At 39.0% G+C, this 17,408-nt stretch overlaps 1 protein-coding gene across 4 annotated transcripts in view; it reads right to left on the reverse strand.

Annotated features, from left to right (window-relative positions):
• Positions 1–17,408, reverse strand: part of LOC128866636 (uncharacterized) — a 121,686-nt gene that overhangs the window by 19,895 nt on the left and 84,383 nt on the right. For all 4 annotated transcript variants that reach the window (XM_054107523.1, XM_054107524.1, XM_054107525.1 and 1 more), the window contains 9 exons: positions 16,899–17,034; positions 14,734–14,805; positions 12,195–12,339; positions 9,882–9,937; positions 9,552–9,803; positions 7,929–9,479; positions 1,016–2,224; positions 665–931; positions 475–596 (listed from right to left, as the gene is read on the reverse strand). In XM_054107523.1, coding sequence (XP_053963498.1) covers positions 475–596; positions 665–931; positions 1,016–2,224; positions 7,929–9,479; positions 9,552–9,803; positions 9,882–9,937; positions 12,195–12,339; positions 14,734–14,805; positions 16,899–17,034 — 3,810 coding nt within the window. The remainder of the gene's footprint in view (positions 1–474; positions 597–664; positions 932–1,015; positions 2,225–7,928; positions 9,480–9,551; positions 9,804–9,881; positions 9,938–12,194; positions 12,340–14,733; positions 14,806–16,898; positions 17,035–17,408) is intronic.

The raw sequence follows: 17,408 nt of genomic DNA on the forward strand, positions 1-17,408 counted from the left end.
TCACAAATCGCGCAAAAGATTTTGTTAACGAATACGAAAGACCAAAGTTAACCTTAGAAGTATTCGACAAGATGTTTTTTTTTTTTTTTTTTTTTTTTTTTTTTTTTTTTTTTTTTTTTAATAAAAAAATAAAAAAAAAATTATTGGTGTGTAGACTTCTGTTGAGTGTTTGGTTGAGCTATCCGTAGGTTGGAATATCCGTGCACGAAACACCAAAACGATAGAAAAAGTTATTTTCTAATAGCGATCGCCCCTCTGCTGGCAATGGCGAACCTCCGAGTGTATTTCTGCCATGAAAAAGCCCCTCATAACAAGCATTTTCGGCTCCAAGTCGGCTTGAAATAACATCAAGGCAACATCACACCAAAAATAGGAGGAGAAGCTCGGTCAAACACACAAAAAGGGTGCCAGCGCCAATTATATATTTATTTATTTAGTTTGAACCTTCCCCAACACAATTTTTTTCGTACGTACCCCTTGAAGTTAGCAATATCCAGTGGTGTTTGCTGAACATTGTCCTTGATCTTCAAAGCATTGTGATTCCACTTGTACAGTATGGTGGCCATTTCCACGTGATTTCGTGCACAAGCCCAAGCCTGTAAAAAACGTATAGAAATTTAAAACAAACCAGAAGTATAAAACTAGCATTGCCATGCCCACTCACCAGCGGCGTATAACCGTAGACATCCTGACTCAGTGCATCAATCTCCGTCTCGAGTATGATGTTCGGATTCTCGGTGCGCCAATTAAGCAAAGCACAAACCAGCTTGGAGTAGCCAAGCGCCGCGGCCAAATGCAACAGAGTCATGCCTTTGAATCCGCTACTCCAGTTGCTGCCATTCAATAGCCAAGCTCGTTTCATGAGCTGTTGGCAATAGCTCACCAACTGCTCTTCAAAGTTCTTATGTAGCAAAAGTGTCTGTTGCTCAAACTATAGAAAGGAGGAAGCAATCAAATGATATGAAAAATATTAAATTATTCTCCATTCCATTACATTTGCTAGTGGCCTACTCACCAGGGTCACTGACGCCTCCGCTTTCACCTGCATCTTTTCGTCTATCAATGCCAACCGATTGAGCAGCGTGAACTTGTACAGGCAATCGTTGGTGTGCGCATCGAAGGGCATTTCGTGGCACAACGTCGTCTTGTACTCGAACAGCACCGTATCGGAGATCACATAGTTGTTGCAGGACACCTGCAGCGTAGCGAAACCGGCCTCGTGCGGTGGACAGTAGCAGCGTAAGACACCTTCCTGTATTAGCTGCGTCGGAACCGGTTGCGCATCGAAAAGCAGCGTGTAGGTAGCGTTTGCAGTCCATGGGCCAGCTACGAGCACCTTTACGCCGCCCTCTGTGTATGCCCATTCAGGACTGAAATCACAAATGTTTAGTAACTTTTTGCCACCCTCCAAGTCGGCGTTGCAGTGGAGTTGACTGCTGTTGTGTTGTGAGTCTAACGAACTGTGTATAGCAGCCTGTTGTTGAGCGTGTAGTTGTTGCTGGTGTTGTTGCTGCTGCTGCTGCTGCACAGTATTGGATAACGCTTCTTTGTCATCCAGGTCCAATTCGGGAAATTCAACTAACATATCGAATGCATCCAAATTGGCAAACACATCGTCAGCATCTTCATCGTCCCCCTCGCAACTAACGCCGGGTACGTGTATCTCATCGTCACTCTGAGCTGCGCAATCACCACCCAAAAAATCTATGGAACTTAGCATTTGCGCCTCTACAGCCGCTGCTGCTGCTGCTGCTGCCGCGGCCGCCGCAGCTGAGGCTGCCATTTTCTGATTCGCCGCACCGAAAGGCATATTCGCTATGAGCGTGCGTTGTATGTCTTCCTGCGAGAGATCGAGTGTCTCATTAAGGAAGCTCAGTGAATCGTTTAAATCGTGTGTGGAATGTGAAGCTGGTTGCCGTTGTTGTTGCTGTTGCTGCTGCTGCTGACTACTAACGGTATTGCCATTGTTGCTCAATTCCAGTGATTCGAAGTCAATTGCATGTGTTTGTTGCTGTTGTTGTTCTGTTTCACAATTTTCTTGTTGCTGTTGTTGTTGTTGTACATTGTTTACCGTGGCACCATCGTTGGAAGCACCAATATTTACACAACCTTCTGTAGTGCTGTTGCTGTTGTACTCTGTTACTTGATTGTTGCCGTTACAATTGTTGTGGCTGTTATTTTTGGAAGTATTCGTAATTTGTTTAACATCACTGCCGGACGACATCTGCAAGGAACATTGAACAGTACGAGGGTTAGAAGATTATTAAATTCGAAATAAAAGTTAACTAAATTAAGAAAAGGAGAAAAAAATTAAATAAACTACAAAAATAAAATAATATAAAACAAATAAAAGAAAATAAAACAAAATAAAAATAAATACGAAAAAAGTACAATAAATAAGAATAATAAAAAATAAAATGAAATAAAATAAATTCCAATACTCGGTTTCTCAGCCGTAACACTTGAAGAGGTTGGGATAGTTGCTCGAAGGCTCCACAATTGGAAAACTCTAGGTTGTGACAACTTGCATGCTTACTGGTTCAAAAAGCTCACATGTATACACGACAAACTTGCAGTCCTCTTCACCAAGATAATAACCGGTGAAGAAGAATTGCCAAATTTTGCAGCGCTTGGTACGACATATATGATTCCAAAATGTGATGAAATCAACGACCCTTCAAAATTCAGGCCCATCACCTGTCGGCCAGTTATTTACAAAATACTCACTTCGTGCATAACTAACATCTTTTATGAGCATATCGAAACTCATAGTCTGATTGCAGAAGAGCAGAAAGGATGTATATGTGCATCACAAGGAGCAAAGAGCAATTGATTATTGCCCAAGGTCAAGCTAAAGAGGAGAACTGAAACCTCCATGCAGCTTATATTGACTGGATGAAAGCATTCGATTCGGTTCCACACTCTTGGCTTACTGAAGTACTTCGTATTTACAACTTCAATCCCAATATCATACTCTTTCTAGAAAAAGTTATGCAACGCTGGAGAACAAGAATAAAAATACCTGACCCGGAAAGCTCTCAATACACAACCGAAATAAACATTTGAAATGGCATCTTTCAAGGTGACTCGTTGAGTCCGCTCTGGTTTGTTCTCAGCATGAACCCCTTAAGTCACATTCTGAATGAGACGGGACATGGGTTTGTCTGGAAGATTCCGACTGAGCCATCTTGTTTACGTAGATGATTTGAAACTCTACGCCAGCAATTCCAAACATCTAGATAAGCTTTTAAAATGTGTCCAAACCTTCTCCAATGACATTAAAATGCCTATTGGACTTGATAAATGCCGAAAGATCACAATAGTTAAAGGTTAAAGTGGTTTCTCGACATGTAACTGCGGAAAGTAGCGGACTCGACATACCAGAAATGGAGCCCGGAGAGGCATACAAGAACCTTGGGGTTATGCAAAGCAGCAGCATAAATACGATGCAAATGAGGAAGAATCTGATAGCAGAATCTAAATCCAAATCCACGCTATTAATACATTTGTCGTCCCGGTGGTATCGTAAAGCTTCGGAATTGTAAAATGGTCATCTATTGAAATAGAAAATCTACAGCGTACGTACACTTATGACTATATACAAGTCACGCCATCCAAAAGGCTCTGTCGTTCGAATGATGCTACCTAGAAAAGCGGGCGGACAGATTGATGTTGGAGCACTGCATGACAAACTTATCTTAAACATAAGAGCATACTTCGAACATAAGTGCTCCCAATCCGATCTGCGCAAAGCTGCAATTGATGCGTATGATAATTACACCCCACTTCGGATGAATCAATCTTACGAAATCAGGAAATCAATAGATGAAAAAATCCGAAGATGGTCTGAAAAATGGCTGTCCACGGCGTATATCGAAAAGACTTGCTGAGCCCACATGTCGACCAAAAATTGTCGCACTTATGGCTTACCAACAGGTCGATATTTGCGGAACGGAGGGTACCATTTTCGCCATACAAGATGGTGTGATTCCAACAAGAAATTACATTAAATATGTAATGCGAGATCCAAATGCCGCTGCAGACAGATGTCGAAGATGCAATAGTCGAAGTGAGATATTAGACCACGTGCTAGCGGGATGCACCACACTGGCAAACTCTATGTACCTGAAGAGACACAATGACATCGCGAAATTAATCCACCTAAAACTGACGCAGATGTACAACTTCAATCCAAGCAAAATACCGTACTTCAGATACACCCCAGAACCTGTTCAAGAAGACTCCAACTACCTTCTATATTATGACCGAAGAATTTTAACAAATGCCACAAGAGACCACAATAGGCCAGATATTTCCCTGATTGATAAATCTCAAACGACTGAATATATACTTGATATTGTTGTTCCTCTAAACGAAATCATGCAAAAAACATATGCAGAAAAAATATCCAAATATTCTGACTTAGGCATTGATGTCAAACACCAGTGGAAGCTACGGAAGGTGCACATACTACCAATTATCATCTCAGCCCACGGACTAGTGCGTAAAAACTTAGCAGACAACGTGAAGACTCTTCAACTTCCAGAATTTTTAATTTTGGACATGCAGAAAGCAGCTTTACTCAATTCCTGTCATATAGTCCGAAACTTTTTACAGTAAACGTTTTTCTAGTTTGTAAAATTATTAACTATATTTATAGACATTTATTTAATTGTAATCTTTGTACCTGTTATAAATTATTGGCTTGCAGCAAAGCTGTCGCCAATTAATGTAAATCACTCCTATCTTGGGATGAAAAAAAAAATTTTAATAAAATAAAATAAAATAAAATAAAATAAAATAAATAAAACACAATAAAAATAAAAAAAAGGAGAATGAAAATAAAAATAAAATGCAATATGAAAAAAGTAACTAAGAATAACAAAAATAAAACAAATTAAATCAAATTAAAAGGAAATAAATAAAATAAGCGAAAATAAATAAAAATAAAAATCAATAAAATTAATTAGAGAAAAATAAAATTGAAACAAAATTAAAAATAAATAAACATAAAAATATGGTTTTTATTCTTCATTTGCAAGTTGCCTTAAGAATTCAAATAATGCCTCTGTTTTCAAGCAGTGGAAGATTAGTACCCTTTCTGGCTATCTCACCGGCCTTGCGATTTCCTTCAATATGTCTCTATGTCCTGCAATGGGTTGTAGGTAAAACTGATCTTGAAAACGGTGCTAATCTCTTTCAGAGCTACCAGGCATTCCTCAGCAATCTTTGGCCCAGATTTATAACAAATGACAATCTCCTAGCACTAACAATGTCAGAACCTGTTGATGCCAAGATGAAACGCCCGAAAGTGGCATTAGATTGGGCACACCTTGCAAAAGGGTAATAATGGCATCCCTAAAATGATACTCGAGAGGAGTCCACAAGATTCACGAAGAATACGACGACCCAGAAGTACAAGGCTAAGAACGGGACTTGCTGAATGTCAACAAATGGGTAGCTGGCCTTATATTCGAGGAATTGCACAAAATTGTGATAGGTATTGATGGTATCGATCTCCAAGATATACAATCTTTCTACTATTTAGGCAGCGTTACATCGATCCCTAAAGGCGAATAAAAAAGCTGTGGCGGCATTAGGCTCCATGCAAGTAATTTGCAATGCATCATACATTTCACGGCGCACAAAACTGCGAACTTTTAACTCCAATGTAAAGTCGACTTTATTTTATGGTTGTGAAACATCAAATGCAACGTCAGCTGACACAGGCTCATTACAAGTTTTTGTAAATAGATGGTTACGAAAAATTCTTAAAATATTCTGCCAAATATTATCTCGAATGCTGACTTATGGGCCCGAGCCCAGCAGAAGCCAATACTATTAGAGATCCGAAAGATAAAATGGCGCTGGATTGGCCATGTCCTACGCAGAGGAAATGGTGATATATAGTAACAAGGGCCGCCATTAACTGGAACTCTCAAGGAAGCCGCAGACGTGGAAGACCAGTGAATACCAGGCGACGACTGCTGGAGTCAGAAATCCACGCCAAGCAGCTTAGCTGGAATGAAGATGAGAAAGAGATTGGCGCAAAGCAGACCCGAATGGAAGAAATTCGTTGTGGCCTTATGTTCCACACTGGAACTCTAGCAATTTATGATGATGAATAAGTACCCGTGTTTGATGACAGAGGGCGTTCTTGAGGGAAGTTACTGTTAGCATCGCGTGCTGCCAAACACGGCAAAACAAATTTCAGACTGATTTATAGGTTAGTTTGGATGTGGCAGCTGTTCGAGTAAGACCTGTTTCGTGATTTTCGCGAAGATGGAAGAAGAGCAACAATGTTCGGAAATTCGTTTTGTGCTTTTGGATGGAGAAAATGCGAGGAGATGATAGAAAAGTGGGATGCTGTCTATGGGTCGCTTCGCCATCTTTGACAACAGTTAGATATTGGTTCAACGAATTTAAACGTTGGCGAACATCCGTTTTTAATAAGGAGCGACCAGGACGCCCGGTAGATGTGGTTACCAGGTTACGGAGGAAATCATTCAAAAAGCCCACGACATGGCTCTCGCTGATCGACGAACGAAAGTGCGCGAAGTAACAGAGGCCAAATGTGTGTCGGCTGGACCGGCAATTAATATTTTACATGATAAGATGACGATGAAAAAGTTGTCAGCCCGATGGTTGCCGCGAATGCTCAGGGCGGACAACAAGCGGATGCGGATGCGGCTGTTAACTTCGAGACAGTGTTTGCAGCAATTTAACCGATATCCGATAGAATTTTTGCGTCGAGTTGTCACCGCTGCTGAAACCTGGATTCATCATTACACACCAGAAACTAAGCAACAATCAAAAGAATGGAGATTTCTCCCGGTGAATCTGCTCCAAAGAAGGCGAAGACAGTCCCAGCGGCCGGAAAGATCATGGCGAAGATTGTTTGGGATGCGAACGGCGTCATCCTCATGGTAAATTTAGAAAAAGGAAGAACAATCACTGGACAATACTACAGTGAGTTATTGGACCGCTTTCACAAAAAATTGAAGGAGACACGGCCGCATTTGACGAAAAGAAGGTGCTGTTTCACCACGATAACGGACCAGCACATTCATCCGGAGTTGTGGCCGCCAAACTGCATGAGTTGCACTATGAATTGCTGCCGTTTCCCCCGTATTCACCCTATTTGGCTCCCTGCGACTTTTTCTTGTTCCCTAACATGAAGAAATGGCTTGCGGGAAAAACATTTAGTTCAAACGAGGAAGGCATCGCCGAGATAGAGGCTTATTTTGGAGAGTTGGACAAATCCTATTTTTTTGAAAGGTTAAAAAAATGGTCGGAGCGTTGGAGGAAGTGTATCTTTCTAAAAGGGGGCTATGTTGAATAATGAAAAAAGAAAAAATGAAAAAATGCTGTCTTCATTTCTAACACGGGTACTTATTGAACCCCCTCTATAATTTTTGTGTATCACGCTTAATCTAAGCTGTTGTTGCAAAAAACAAGAGACAGTTTGGAGTGGGATGTTTTTTAAAAAGTTACGAAATAAATATTTTCCAAGAATTTGTAACAAAAATGTATAAAATTTTTCTTAAAAAATATTTTTTTAAAAAGTGTATTTTAAGCTAAAGAAAAAAAAATGTTCTAAAAAGGCTCAAAGTACCGAAGATAATTTACTTCAAAAAGCTGTCTTCCATAGTTTTCAACATTGAATAAATTTCAAAATTATAATTTACTTAAAATTTTTTCGGTTTAGTTGTCATTAGACGCAAGCCTACAAATAAGCCAATATTTAGAATGATTGACGACAATGTCCAAAATACTTGAATCACTTGGCATGGAATCGCTTACAAGTAGAAATCGATTATTGCAAGGCATAAAAGCAAGAGCGTCAATGTGAATGCCTAAGAGGATATTTCAGTGTGCACAAGAAGTGGCAAGCAACTTAGGTCAAAAAGACAACAGAATTAGCTCACCTCTACCGCATCGCCATGCTCCACCGTCGCCGCATTTAATTCGTTGAGTCCACTTGCATGTTCGCCAATTAAATTTTCATCAACTCTTGCGGTCTCGGCAGCCATTGCATCGCCAATGGCCGATTGTTTATGATGACCCACATTATCATTCATAATCGGCTGGGCCGAGGGTGATGCAGACGCCGTCGTCGATGAAGACGCCGCATGTGCTTGTGTGTGTTGCTGTTGGTGTTGCAGCAAGGGATCGCTATTGCTACTTAAACCTAGTGTGTTCGGGCTAACTGGTGTCGAAGGCTGATGCTCCGGTGACATGCACATTGGTTCTACTGTCGACAACGACGTGGATGACGGCGGCGATGACGATGCAAATGTCGTCGAGGAAATATTCAATGTCGTTGTACTTGCTGATTGTTGTTGTTGCTGTGAATGTTGTTGTTGTTGCTGTTGTTGTGGTGGTGGTTGTTGTGTGTGCATTGAGGGTTGCGAGTGCGCTTGAGGGTGATGCATTTGCTGGTGTTGCTGTTGCGATTGCGATTGGGAGGCAGGGTTGCTGACGGAGGACATATTTATGTCATTCGTTGTCTGTTTTTGTTGTTGTTGTTGTTGTTGCTGCAGTCTGTTGTAGAAATCTTGCTGTTGCGTGGAAGAAGTGGAAGATGATAAAGCATCACTTTGCTGGTGCTGCTGTTGTTGTTGCTGTTGCTGCTGCTGATGATGCTTATTGAAATTGTAATTGCTATTATTATTTATTATATTCTGTGTTTGTTGTTGCTGCTGTTGGTGAGGTGTCAATACTAATTGACTGCAATTGCCACCGCTGCCACCACCACCGCCACCACCAACACTGCCATTACTACTGTTGCGGTTAACGGTGTTATGGGCATTGCTTTGTTGAGCATTCGTGGACATTTGGTTGGGAATTTCAATTAGTTCACCCTCATTCACTGCCGTCACGCCACCCATGCTAACACCACCACCCCCGCCGCCCTGCTGCTCGATGACTGCCGCAACAGCAGCCGCCGAGGTGGATGTTATTGTTGTTTTTGCAATTTGTAAGCGATGATTTACATGTGAATTATTATTATTGCCATTGCTGACATTATTACTGCTGTTGCTGCCGTTCATGTTATTGTTGTTGCTATTGTGATTGTGGTTGGTGCTGTGATTAGCTACAAATCGTTGCAAATTTAATTGATTGTTATGATTGCTGTTGGAAATTGTTGATGAGGTTTGATTGAAATTCGATTGCTGCTGCTGCTGATGCTGCAGTTGTTGTTGCTGTTGCTGTTGATGATGTTGTTGTTGCTGCTGTTGCTGCAAAAGCATATTGTTGCGCGCAGCCAGCTGTCGGTAGTGCTGTTGTTGCTGCTGATAGGAAGCCTGTTGTTGTTGTTGTTCGTTGTGTTGTGGTGGAATGATTTGGAATTTAATCGCCGACTCCTGCGGCAAAGTCTGCTGTTGTAGATGGTGAGTTGGCTGATACTGATGATGATGCAGCGGCTGCTGTTCGCTGGCATCGCGCAAACGACGCTCCGACCAACGCGAGTAAAGCTAGCGCAAGCAAACAAGTTCACATAAGTGTCAAATGAAATAAATATACATTTTGTCGACCACTTGACCTACCTTCTGTCCAACTACAACATTCGGCGTACCGCCGTTCGCTCCCTGACCATAGCCATCGCCGAGACTTAGACGCTTCTCGCTAACCGATTTCAACAGAGTCGGTCGCCGCATAACTGGATGTGAGCAGGTTTTGCCATCGGCACACGAAGCGTCACCGCAGCCGCAATCCAGCTGCTTGACCAAAGCAGCTTGACGCGACAAACGCTGTTTCTCCATCAATTGACACACTAGCGATTCCACGGTCTCGGCGGTCTTTGAGTTGTAATATTTTTGTCAGAAATTTTGCTACGAAATGAGAATATTAAAGTCAATATATATGCCACTACTTACCGATATTTCAATATCGTTGCCAGAATCAGAATCATCGTCGGAAGTAACTGTGGATACTGCAGAAAAAAGAAAAACAAATACGCTTTAGTTTGTCGAAATAGAAATATTTATAGGCCAACTACTGGAGCTGGCGCTAATAATTCTTAAAAGCAACCGCAGTTTGGTAAAATAACTGAGTCCCATAAAAGAAAATAGGCGCTAAAGAGGTTTGACATGATCAAAATTCATTGCCACCCTTGCCGAAGGCTGAAAGCTGAAGGATAGGTAGTGGAGCTCGATCAAAAAGGCTCCCACTGTAATTAACCTGACTACTTTAGTGCCCTTTAAACTGCACTTATAACAATAAAGAAGTCCCCTACTTGACTCAAACGATTCCCCGTATCGGCACGTTCAGTCTGCTACCAAATCTCATCAACTCAACAGTGCCTCGTCGAAGGTAGGCCTTGTATGAAGAAGAATCCTGGATGAGCTGGCAGAGCAATTTACTAAAAGTATACTTTGGTATGGGCGGCCGCCGTAGCCGAATGAGATTACCATTCGGGACTGTGTAGGCTCGGACCTCCATGCGTGGAATAGCACAATGATAGAAAAAGTTTTTTTCTAAAAGCGGTCGCTCTCTCGGCAGGCACTGACAAACCTTCGAGTGTATTTCTGCCATCAGAAAGCTCCACATAAAAACCATTTGCCGTTCGGAGTCGGCTTAAAACTGTAGAACCCTTTTATGGAACAACATCAATAGAAAGAAGTGTACGCGCCAATTAATTAATTAATTTTTTTTTACAGAATGAGTCCTGATCACACGGATAGCGCTTGCAAATGCGCCGCAGTTCAGCTAGCGTGGAACGAAACCAATCCAGTCATGAAAAATTCCTTCCATTAAAAGCCAAATGGTACAGGGATCCTGGAACCCAGAAAAGAAAAAAACTCTTATGGCCGTCTCCCCAAAGATTCAAGATAATAGCTCTACACGGTAAGAGCAGGGACTTCGCATCCAAAGACTTTGGCGCAGCTGCAGGGACAAAACAGAAGTGCAGAGTGTCGAATATTACCTCTGTTACTGCCTCGCTTTAGCTAAGAAACTACCCGGTTACCTAAAAAGTAATAATTTGAGCTTCTGTTGGAGTGACAGCCTCTTCAATCCAACCAGAACTACACTTAATTATCAGAGGCTTAGAAAAAGTATTTATTTTGTAATGCAATATGGAAGCGGTACTGAAGAGTCTCTGCATAAACTATGGGCGTAAGGATCGTCAAAACTGCGACTTTGGTTCTATGTGTATCCCTAGTCAAGAAGCCCCTTCTAGTCTAGAAGTCATGTTCCCACGACAGTCGGTCCTACGTAACCAGAATGATCCGGATTTATATCCGGCCAAGGACTGACACTTTAGCAGCATTCGTCGTACATGAATGGGAAATGTTTATGCTGCTTCAACAACAACAACAGTCCAGAAGTCAAGAAACTTTCATTAGTTCAAGTCCTAATCTTTTTTATTGACGCAATAGCGATTTTGGTTGAACATCAAAGCAATTTTAGCGACAAACTTTACTGGATTCGCCAACGTAATGTTGTATTAGGAAATGTGGAAGCAGACTAGTAGGTGGACTAATCTGGATATCGGCAGAGTCTGGTATTTACTTTCGGCAACACTCGATGAACGACGAACACTAAACTTGCTGAAGCTCTCAATAACGAATGCAGCTTAAAGTTCTGCACAATGATTTGCATGGGAGCTTCAGATTTCTAGGCAACCATCTCTTCGATAATATAGACAGTGTAGAAATAGGCTTGCTGGGTTAATTATAATAACTAAGAGATTAGGATGGTTTAATCACATGTTCGGATAGGGCTTAGGAAATATTTCCTGGACATCGTAATAAGGCTCTATGGACAACGGGTTAGCTCTTTTTAAAAGAAAAACCTGCCGAATCTGAGCTAAGCTTCTTTACAGCTTATCGTTCTATTGTATCATTGTATACCACAGGTAAATGGAAAAATTTCCTGAAGAACGCACTAAAAGCAGTAATTCGGATGTAGTCATCATGAAAACTTTTTTCCACCACACACTAGAACGTGAGGGTGGCCTTTGTTTGTGGAGAAAATACTTTTCTGTACTATTTTTCTACCTGCATGGATTCGCACTCGAACTTTCTGCGAATGTTTGAGTTCCCGATGTTTGCACTAAATTTTAAGCCTAAAAAAAAATTTTTTAAATCTGAATGTTTCCAAAGGATTGCAGTCTATAAGGTCTTATTAAGTTAGAATTCTTGTCCTTTGACTTAGTTCATAACTTTTTAAATACTTTGTATACTTACACATAGGTTTCAGTTGGCTAACAAGCTCGTCCTTAGTCCACTCTTTCTTATCGCCCCAAAGTGTGATGCTCGGCGCAATAACAGCCATTTTATTATCGTCCGGATAAGGAACGTTTAAGTAGTGAACCAGAACAATATCCGGATTCTGAGGAAAAAATATTTTTAAATTATTTATGAGGGGAGGTCAAACAGTATGCGGAATGGATAAGTTGCAGCAGGGAGGAAGAATTGAAAAATTTAAAAATTAAAAAAAAAATTATAAAAATTAAAAAAATATTATAAAAATTAAAACAAAAATTAAAAATTTAAAAATAAAATAAAAAAATAAATAACAAACATTTTAAAAATTTAAACAAATTAAAGTGCCGTTCCAAAAGCGAAATTAAAACTGGCCTTTTTTAATTTTTTTTGAATACAAAAAAAAATATAACAAAAAAAAATTACTAAAATTTAAAAAGGAAAAAAAAATTTAGGCATCGTTGTTCAAAAAGTCAATACTTAAATGGCCTTTTTAAAAAAACTTATTTGAAATTAATAATTTAATATAATATATAAAAAACAGTTTTATATAAACACGATTAAAAAAACTGAACAGATATTAAAGCGTCGTTGTTCAAAAAGCCAACATAAAAACTGCCCTCTTCAAAAAAATTGTGTTTAAATATAAAATATATATATAAAAATTTGCTTTTTCTTAAAATTAAATTGAAAAAAATTTACAAAAAAATTCTAAAAAACATAATTAAAAAAAAATATATGTGACCTGGTCTATGAAAAGGTATGTACCTTACGAGTCAAAAAATCATTTTTCACTTTATTGTTGATTCGAATAGTGTGTGAAAGGCTCTTTAAAATGGTGAACCTCAGAAAGTCATGATTTGTTTAAAAGTTTGTTAAAAGTAAAAAAAAAGAAAAGTACAAATACGAAAAATACTGATTTTTTTGTCATGATACAAATTAGAGTAACGAAGACAATAATTTGTGCAAATTAAAAACTGAACCATTCCTGGACAGTCTGAGGTGTAATGAATACGATATTGAAGTCTGTTTTCAAAAAATTTGTTACAAAAAATGTATTCATAACTTTATAAATGGTGGTTTTTAAGGATTTGTTAAAATTTTTGTCACGAATTGTGGCATTGTTTCAACATCAAAATATTTAAAAACTGTTATTCGGGGGTTTGCGAGGTCGCTGAATATGAATATGAAGTGAGATTATTTAAAATCAAAATGGCGGATCCAATATGTCGAAGATGTTTTTTAAAATTTAACGGATCCTCTTAAGATTCAATACACGGGGGCTTTTGGCGTTGCTGATTACGAATCCGATATCAGATTTCAGAAATTCAATATGGCGGATCCAATATGGCGGAGATATTTTTTTTAAATTCATCAGATCCGCTTGAAACCTTTCACTCGGGGCTTTTGGAGGTCGCTGATTACGAATCTGTTGTGAACAAAAGACTAATAGAAATGATTACATAAACGTAGTAACAGAAAAGCCACGAAGTAGAATAAGGAGACGTAACGCAGCTGTCAACTGTAAAATTGTCAACTGTAAAATTGTCAATTTGACATCATATTCGTAGTCAGTGGCTTTAAAAACCTTTACAAACATGTGTCACTTATTTGTAGTTATTATCGCTATGGAAAACTTAAATTATTTTTTCTATGTTTGGAGCGCCATCTTGGATATGCCATTTCAAATTTGACACCAGAATCGTATTCAGTACTTCGAAAAATTTTTGTCACCGGGTCTTATAAGTTTTTTTTTGGCATGGATGTCGGTACAAAAGCTAACTTATTTTTTAAAACGATTTCTGCGATTTGCATTAACTTTTTCTTATTTATTTATATATAAAAAAAAATGTGTTTCACTGCTTCTTTGATTTTATTGATACTGTGATCTATGCTGAAGAAAATAAGCCAAACCGGATTGAAAAATTTTAATATTTAAAAAAGTTACAAAGGTTTAAACTTTAACTGCTGTTTTCTCGAAAACTTGTTTTCGCACGTAAGGTACCTTTTCGTAGACCAGGTCGCATATATGTATATATAAAAATTAACTTTTTCTTAAAATTAAATTTAAAAAAATTCACAAAAAAAATTATAACTTGTTATTATTTTTTTCTAATATAAATTATGTTTTAATTTTTTTTTTAATTTAATTAATAATTCTTTTAAAATTTCAAATTTTTTTTAATTAAAAAATATACAAAAAAAAAATTTTTAAATTTGCATATTATTATTATTTTATTTTTTAGTAAAAAAAAAATTGTTTTAATTATAAAAAGTCTAAAAAGAAGATATTGCACTTCAAAAAACGTCATACCAAAATTTGCTACATTGAATAAATCTCTATGCCTAAAGACCCTAGAGGAAAATAAATTTATAATAAATTTGAAATTCTCCTCCCACTTATAGTAAACCGCGAACTTTTTGACCTTTCCTTTGATTAAACAAAAAATATAAAATAATAACATAAATAAACTAAGGAAATGCAAATGAGTTACGCAGCTGCGCTTAGTCACCTACTCACCTGTAACAACCAGTAGCACCTGCGATGAAACGTTGGCAGAATAGCAGAATGCACATAGCAGCCGTAGATGCACTATAAAAAAGTAGTAAAAAAAGTAAAAAAAAAAATTATTTTTTATGTATATTTATAAACTCTTTCCCCTTCAAAGTCCTACATAAGAGCAGCAAATCGATAAAGACCTTTTCGTAAAGGAAAACAAAAACATAAAAATGCACTAAAATCACAGAGCGAAATCAGCGAAAACAAATTCATTTAATTAGAATATGGAAAAATTGCACAGATATGTGAAGTATGGGCAAAATTGAATTACATTTGACTTAAGGATATGCCATGCTGTGTGATCGAAAATAAAAATGAATGTAACAGCTTTGAACGGGGGGCAATGAGCAAAAAAAAGTCATAATAATAATAATGAAAAATAAAAAATATTAGAAATGAGTAAGAGCTGAGCCGCCTTGTGCCAAGAGTTCAACCCTTTTTTTCGAATACCAAATATTTTTCATTCTCCACCACTGCTCACATGACTGCCATGTGTCTTACTACGCTCGCATGTCCAGAAGATAAATATGATTTCTCTCCTTTTTTGTTTTTTGCGCTTTGTTTTTTTTTTTTGAGCGCCGAATGCCGCCCGCTGATGACTGACGGCTGATGCCGCCAACTGAGGCAACATAAACTACGCGAAAAATTGTACGCGAAACTCCCGCTTCCAATGACCCCCTTCCCATCCTCCGTAATGCCAACGCGCACTTGAGCGGCAAAACAACTGCTTATCGCTTCCCAATGACAGCAGCAGAGACAGAGCGTTTGTTTGTGAGGCTTGGGGCAGAGCCAACGTCTTGGCGTTTCCGTCTTCAAACAAATCATAAATCTTGATACTGTTTCGACGACGAACGATGAGCTGCTAGGAATGGCAGGAGCGCAAAGCGTTTGCCGGTGCAGTGTGCAATTGCACATGAAACCAACAAGAAATGTAGAAAGATATGAGTGGAAAAAAATCAACAGTGAAAATCACAAACAAAGGCATTTAAAAATTGTAACAAATTCAAAATCACGACAGGCAACAGCGCAGTAAAACAAAGACAACAACACGGAAAAAAATTGGCGTTAAATTATATGAAATTTTTTGTTTTCTCCTGCTTGTAACCCGCCAATTGTAGTAAGTCAGCCGCCAGCAACAATTCCCCCAACCAACGCGAGATCAGCTGAAACCCGCAGCCGGGCGAAGCCGCCTGCCAAGTGCCAGGGTCGTGAGTTCGTTGTTGGGTCGACAAGTTTATACACTTCAGACTTGTAAATACACTTAACCCTTAACTTATTGCATTAGCAGCTTATCCCGTGCTAGAGCACCCATGCCAAAACAGAAAAAAAAAATCTACTACTGTGGGATAAAAAAAAACCGAAAACAAACTAAAGAAAAATCGACGAAAAAGTAAATATAAATATCCAGCAGTTTGGGCGTAGGCAAAGGGCGTCAGAAATGCAAAAAATGCCAAACAGTCACTCCATGTATGTTTCCGGCGGGAAATCATAATTCACGGATACACCGGCCAACCAGCCAACCAACCAAGCAACCCTTGGGCAAAGACACAACGTATGCTGCACATGAGCCACCGCCACCAGCATTGGCGCAAAGAAAATGAAAAGAAAAAAGCACACGAAGCCAGAAGAAAACGATCAAAAAAGAGAGCAGGCACTTTTTCTTAAATACTCTTCGAGTGACTGTTTGTAGTTAGTTGCCTTTGTTTTCATTATCTTGTAAATTAATTTCATGGCAGCGTCTGACTAACGACGACGCCAATCTTAAGTGGCCAAACATGCCCAACACCGCCAACCAACAAAAAAGCAGCCAACCAGCCGACTGAAGAGTATGTGAAAAAAATGGGGGACAAATTAAGGTTATCAAAAGAGCTGTGAAACAGGAAGGAAACTAAACAAGCAAGCGCATGGAGTTGGCTCTAATTGCCTAATTGCACAGCAAGTGTTGTCCGGCCGGACCGGCAAGCAAAAAACACAAAAAAAAAAAAAAAAAAAAAAAAATGAAAAACAAAAGCAGACCGGTAATGACACGCGGAAATTAGCGAGAACAAAGTGTGAACGTTTTATGGCAACTTAAAGCTTTGCTTTATGATATCAACCACAAACAACAAACAATCTGGTTACATTACCTCTGTTCCTTGCACTTTTAGCTTCATATGATCCTCGCGCGTCGTTTTGCCATCCTTGCGTTTTTTCCAGCAATAGCCATCGCGTCGATAGCGCACCTTTTTACGCGAATACAGCAGCAACGAACCGCTTTTCGGTCTGTAAATAGATGGAGAGATTTTGATAAGGCGAACGAGAAGTGTTTTAACAATTCGATTTTGTTCAATAAAGACAGAGAAAATCACTATTTTAAAATTATTCGATAACCCAATATGAATGTGTCTATGGTACACAGATGGTTCCAAAACGCTCCAAGGAGTAGGAGCAGGAATAGTGGGGCTTAGAGCACACAAATCCCTAAGACTAAGTACAGATACCACGATTTTCCATGCGGAGCTCTTCGCCATAATGTAAACAGTGGAAATCGTATCCAAAAGAGGGTTCAAGAAAGTAAAAATTCAAATACTTTCGGATAGCCAATCCGTTTTCTAAGCCTTGAATAGCTTCACATCCAAGTCAAAAGTCCTAATAGA

The sequence above is a fragment of the Anastrepha ludens genome, chromosome 6 (assembly GCF_028408465.1).
Source record: "Anastrepha ludens isolate Willacy chromosome 6, idAnaLude1.1, whole genome shotgun sequence".
Lineage (NCBI taxonomy): Eukaryota > Metazoa > Arthropoda > Insecta > Diptera > Tephritidae > Anastrepha > Anastrepha ludens.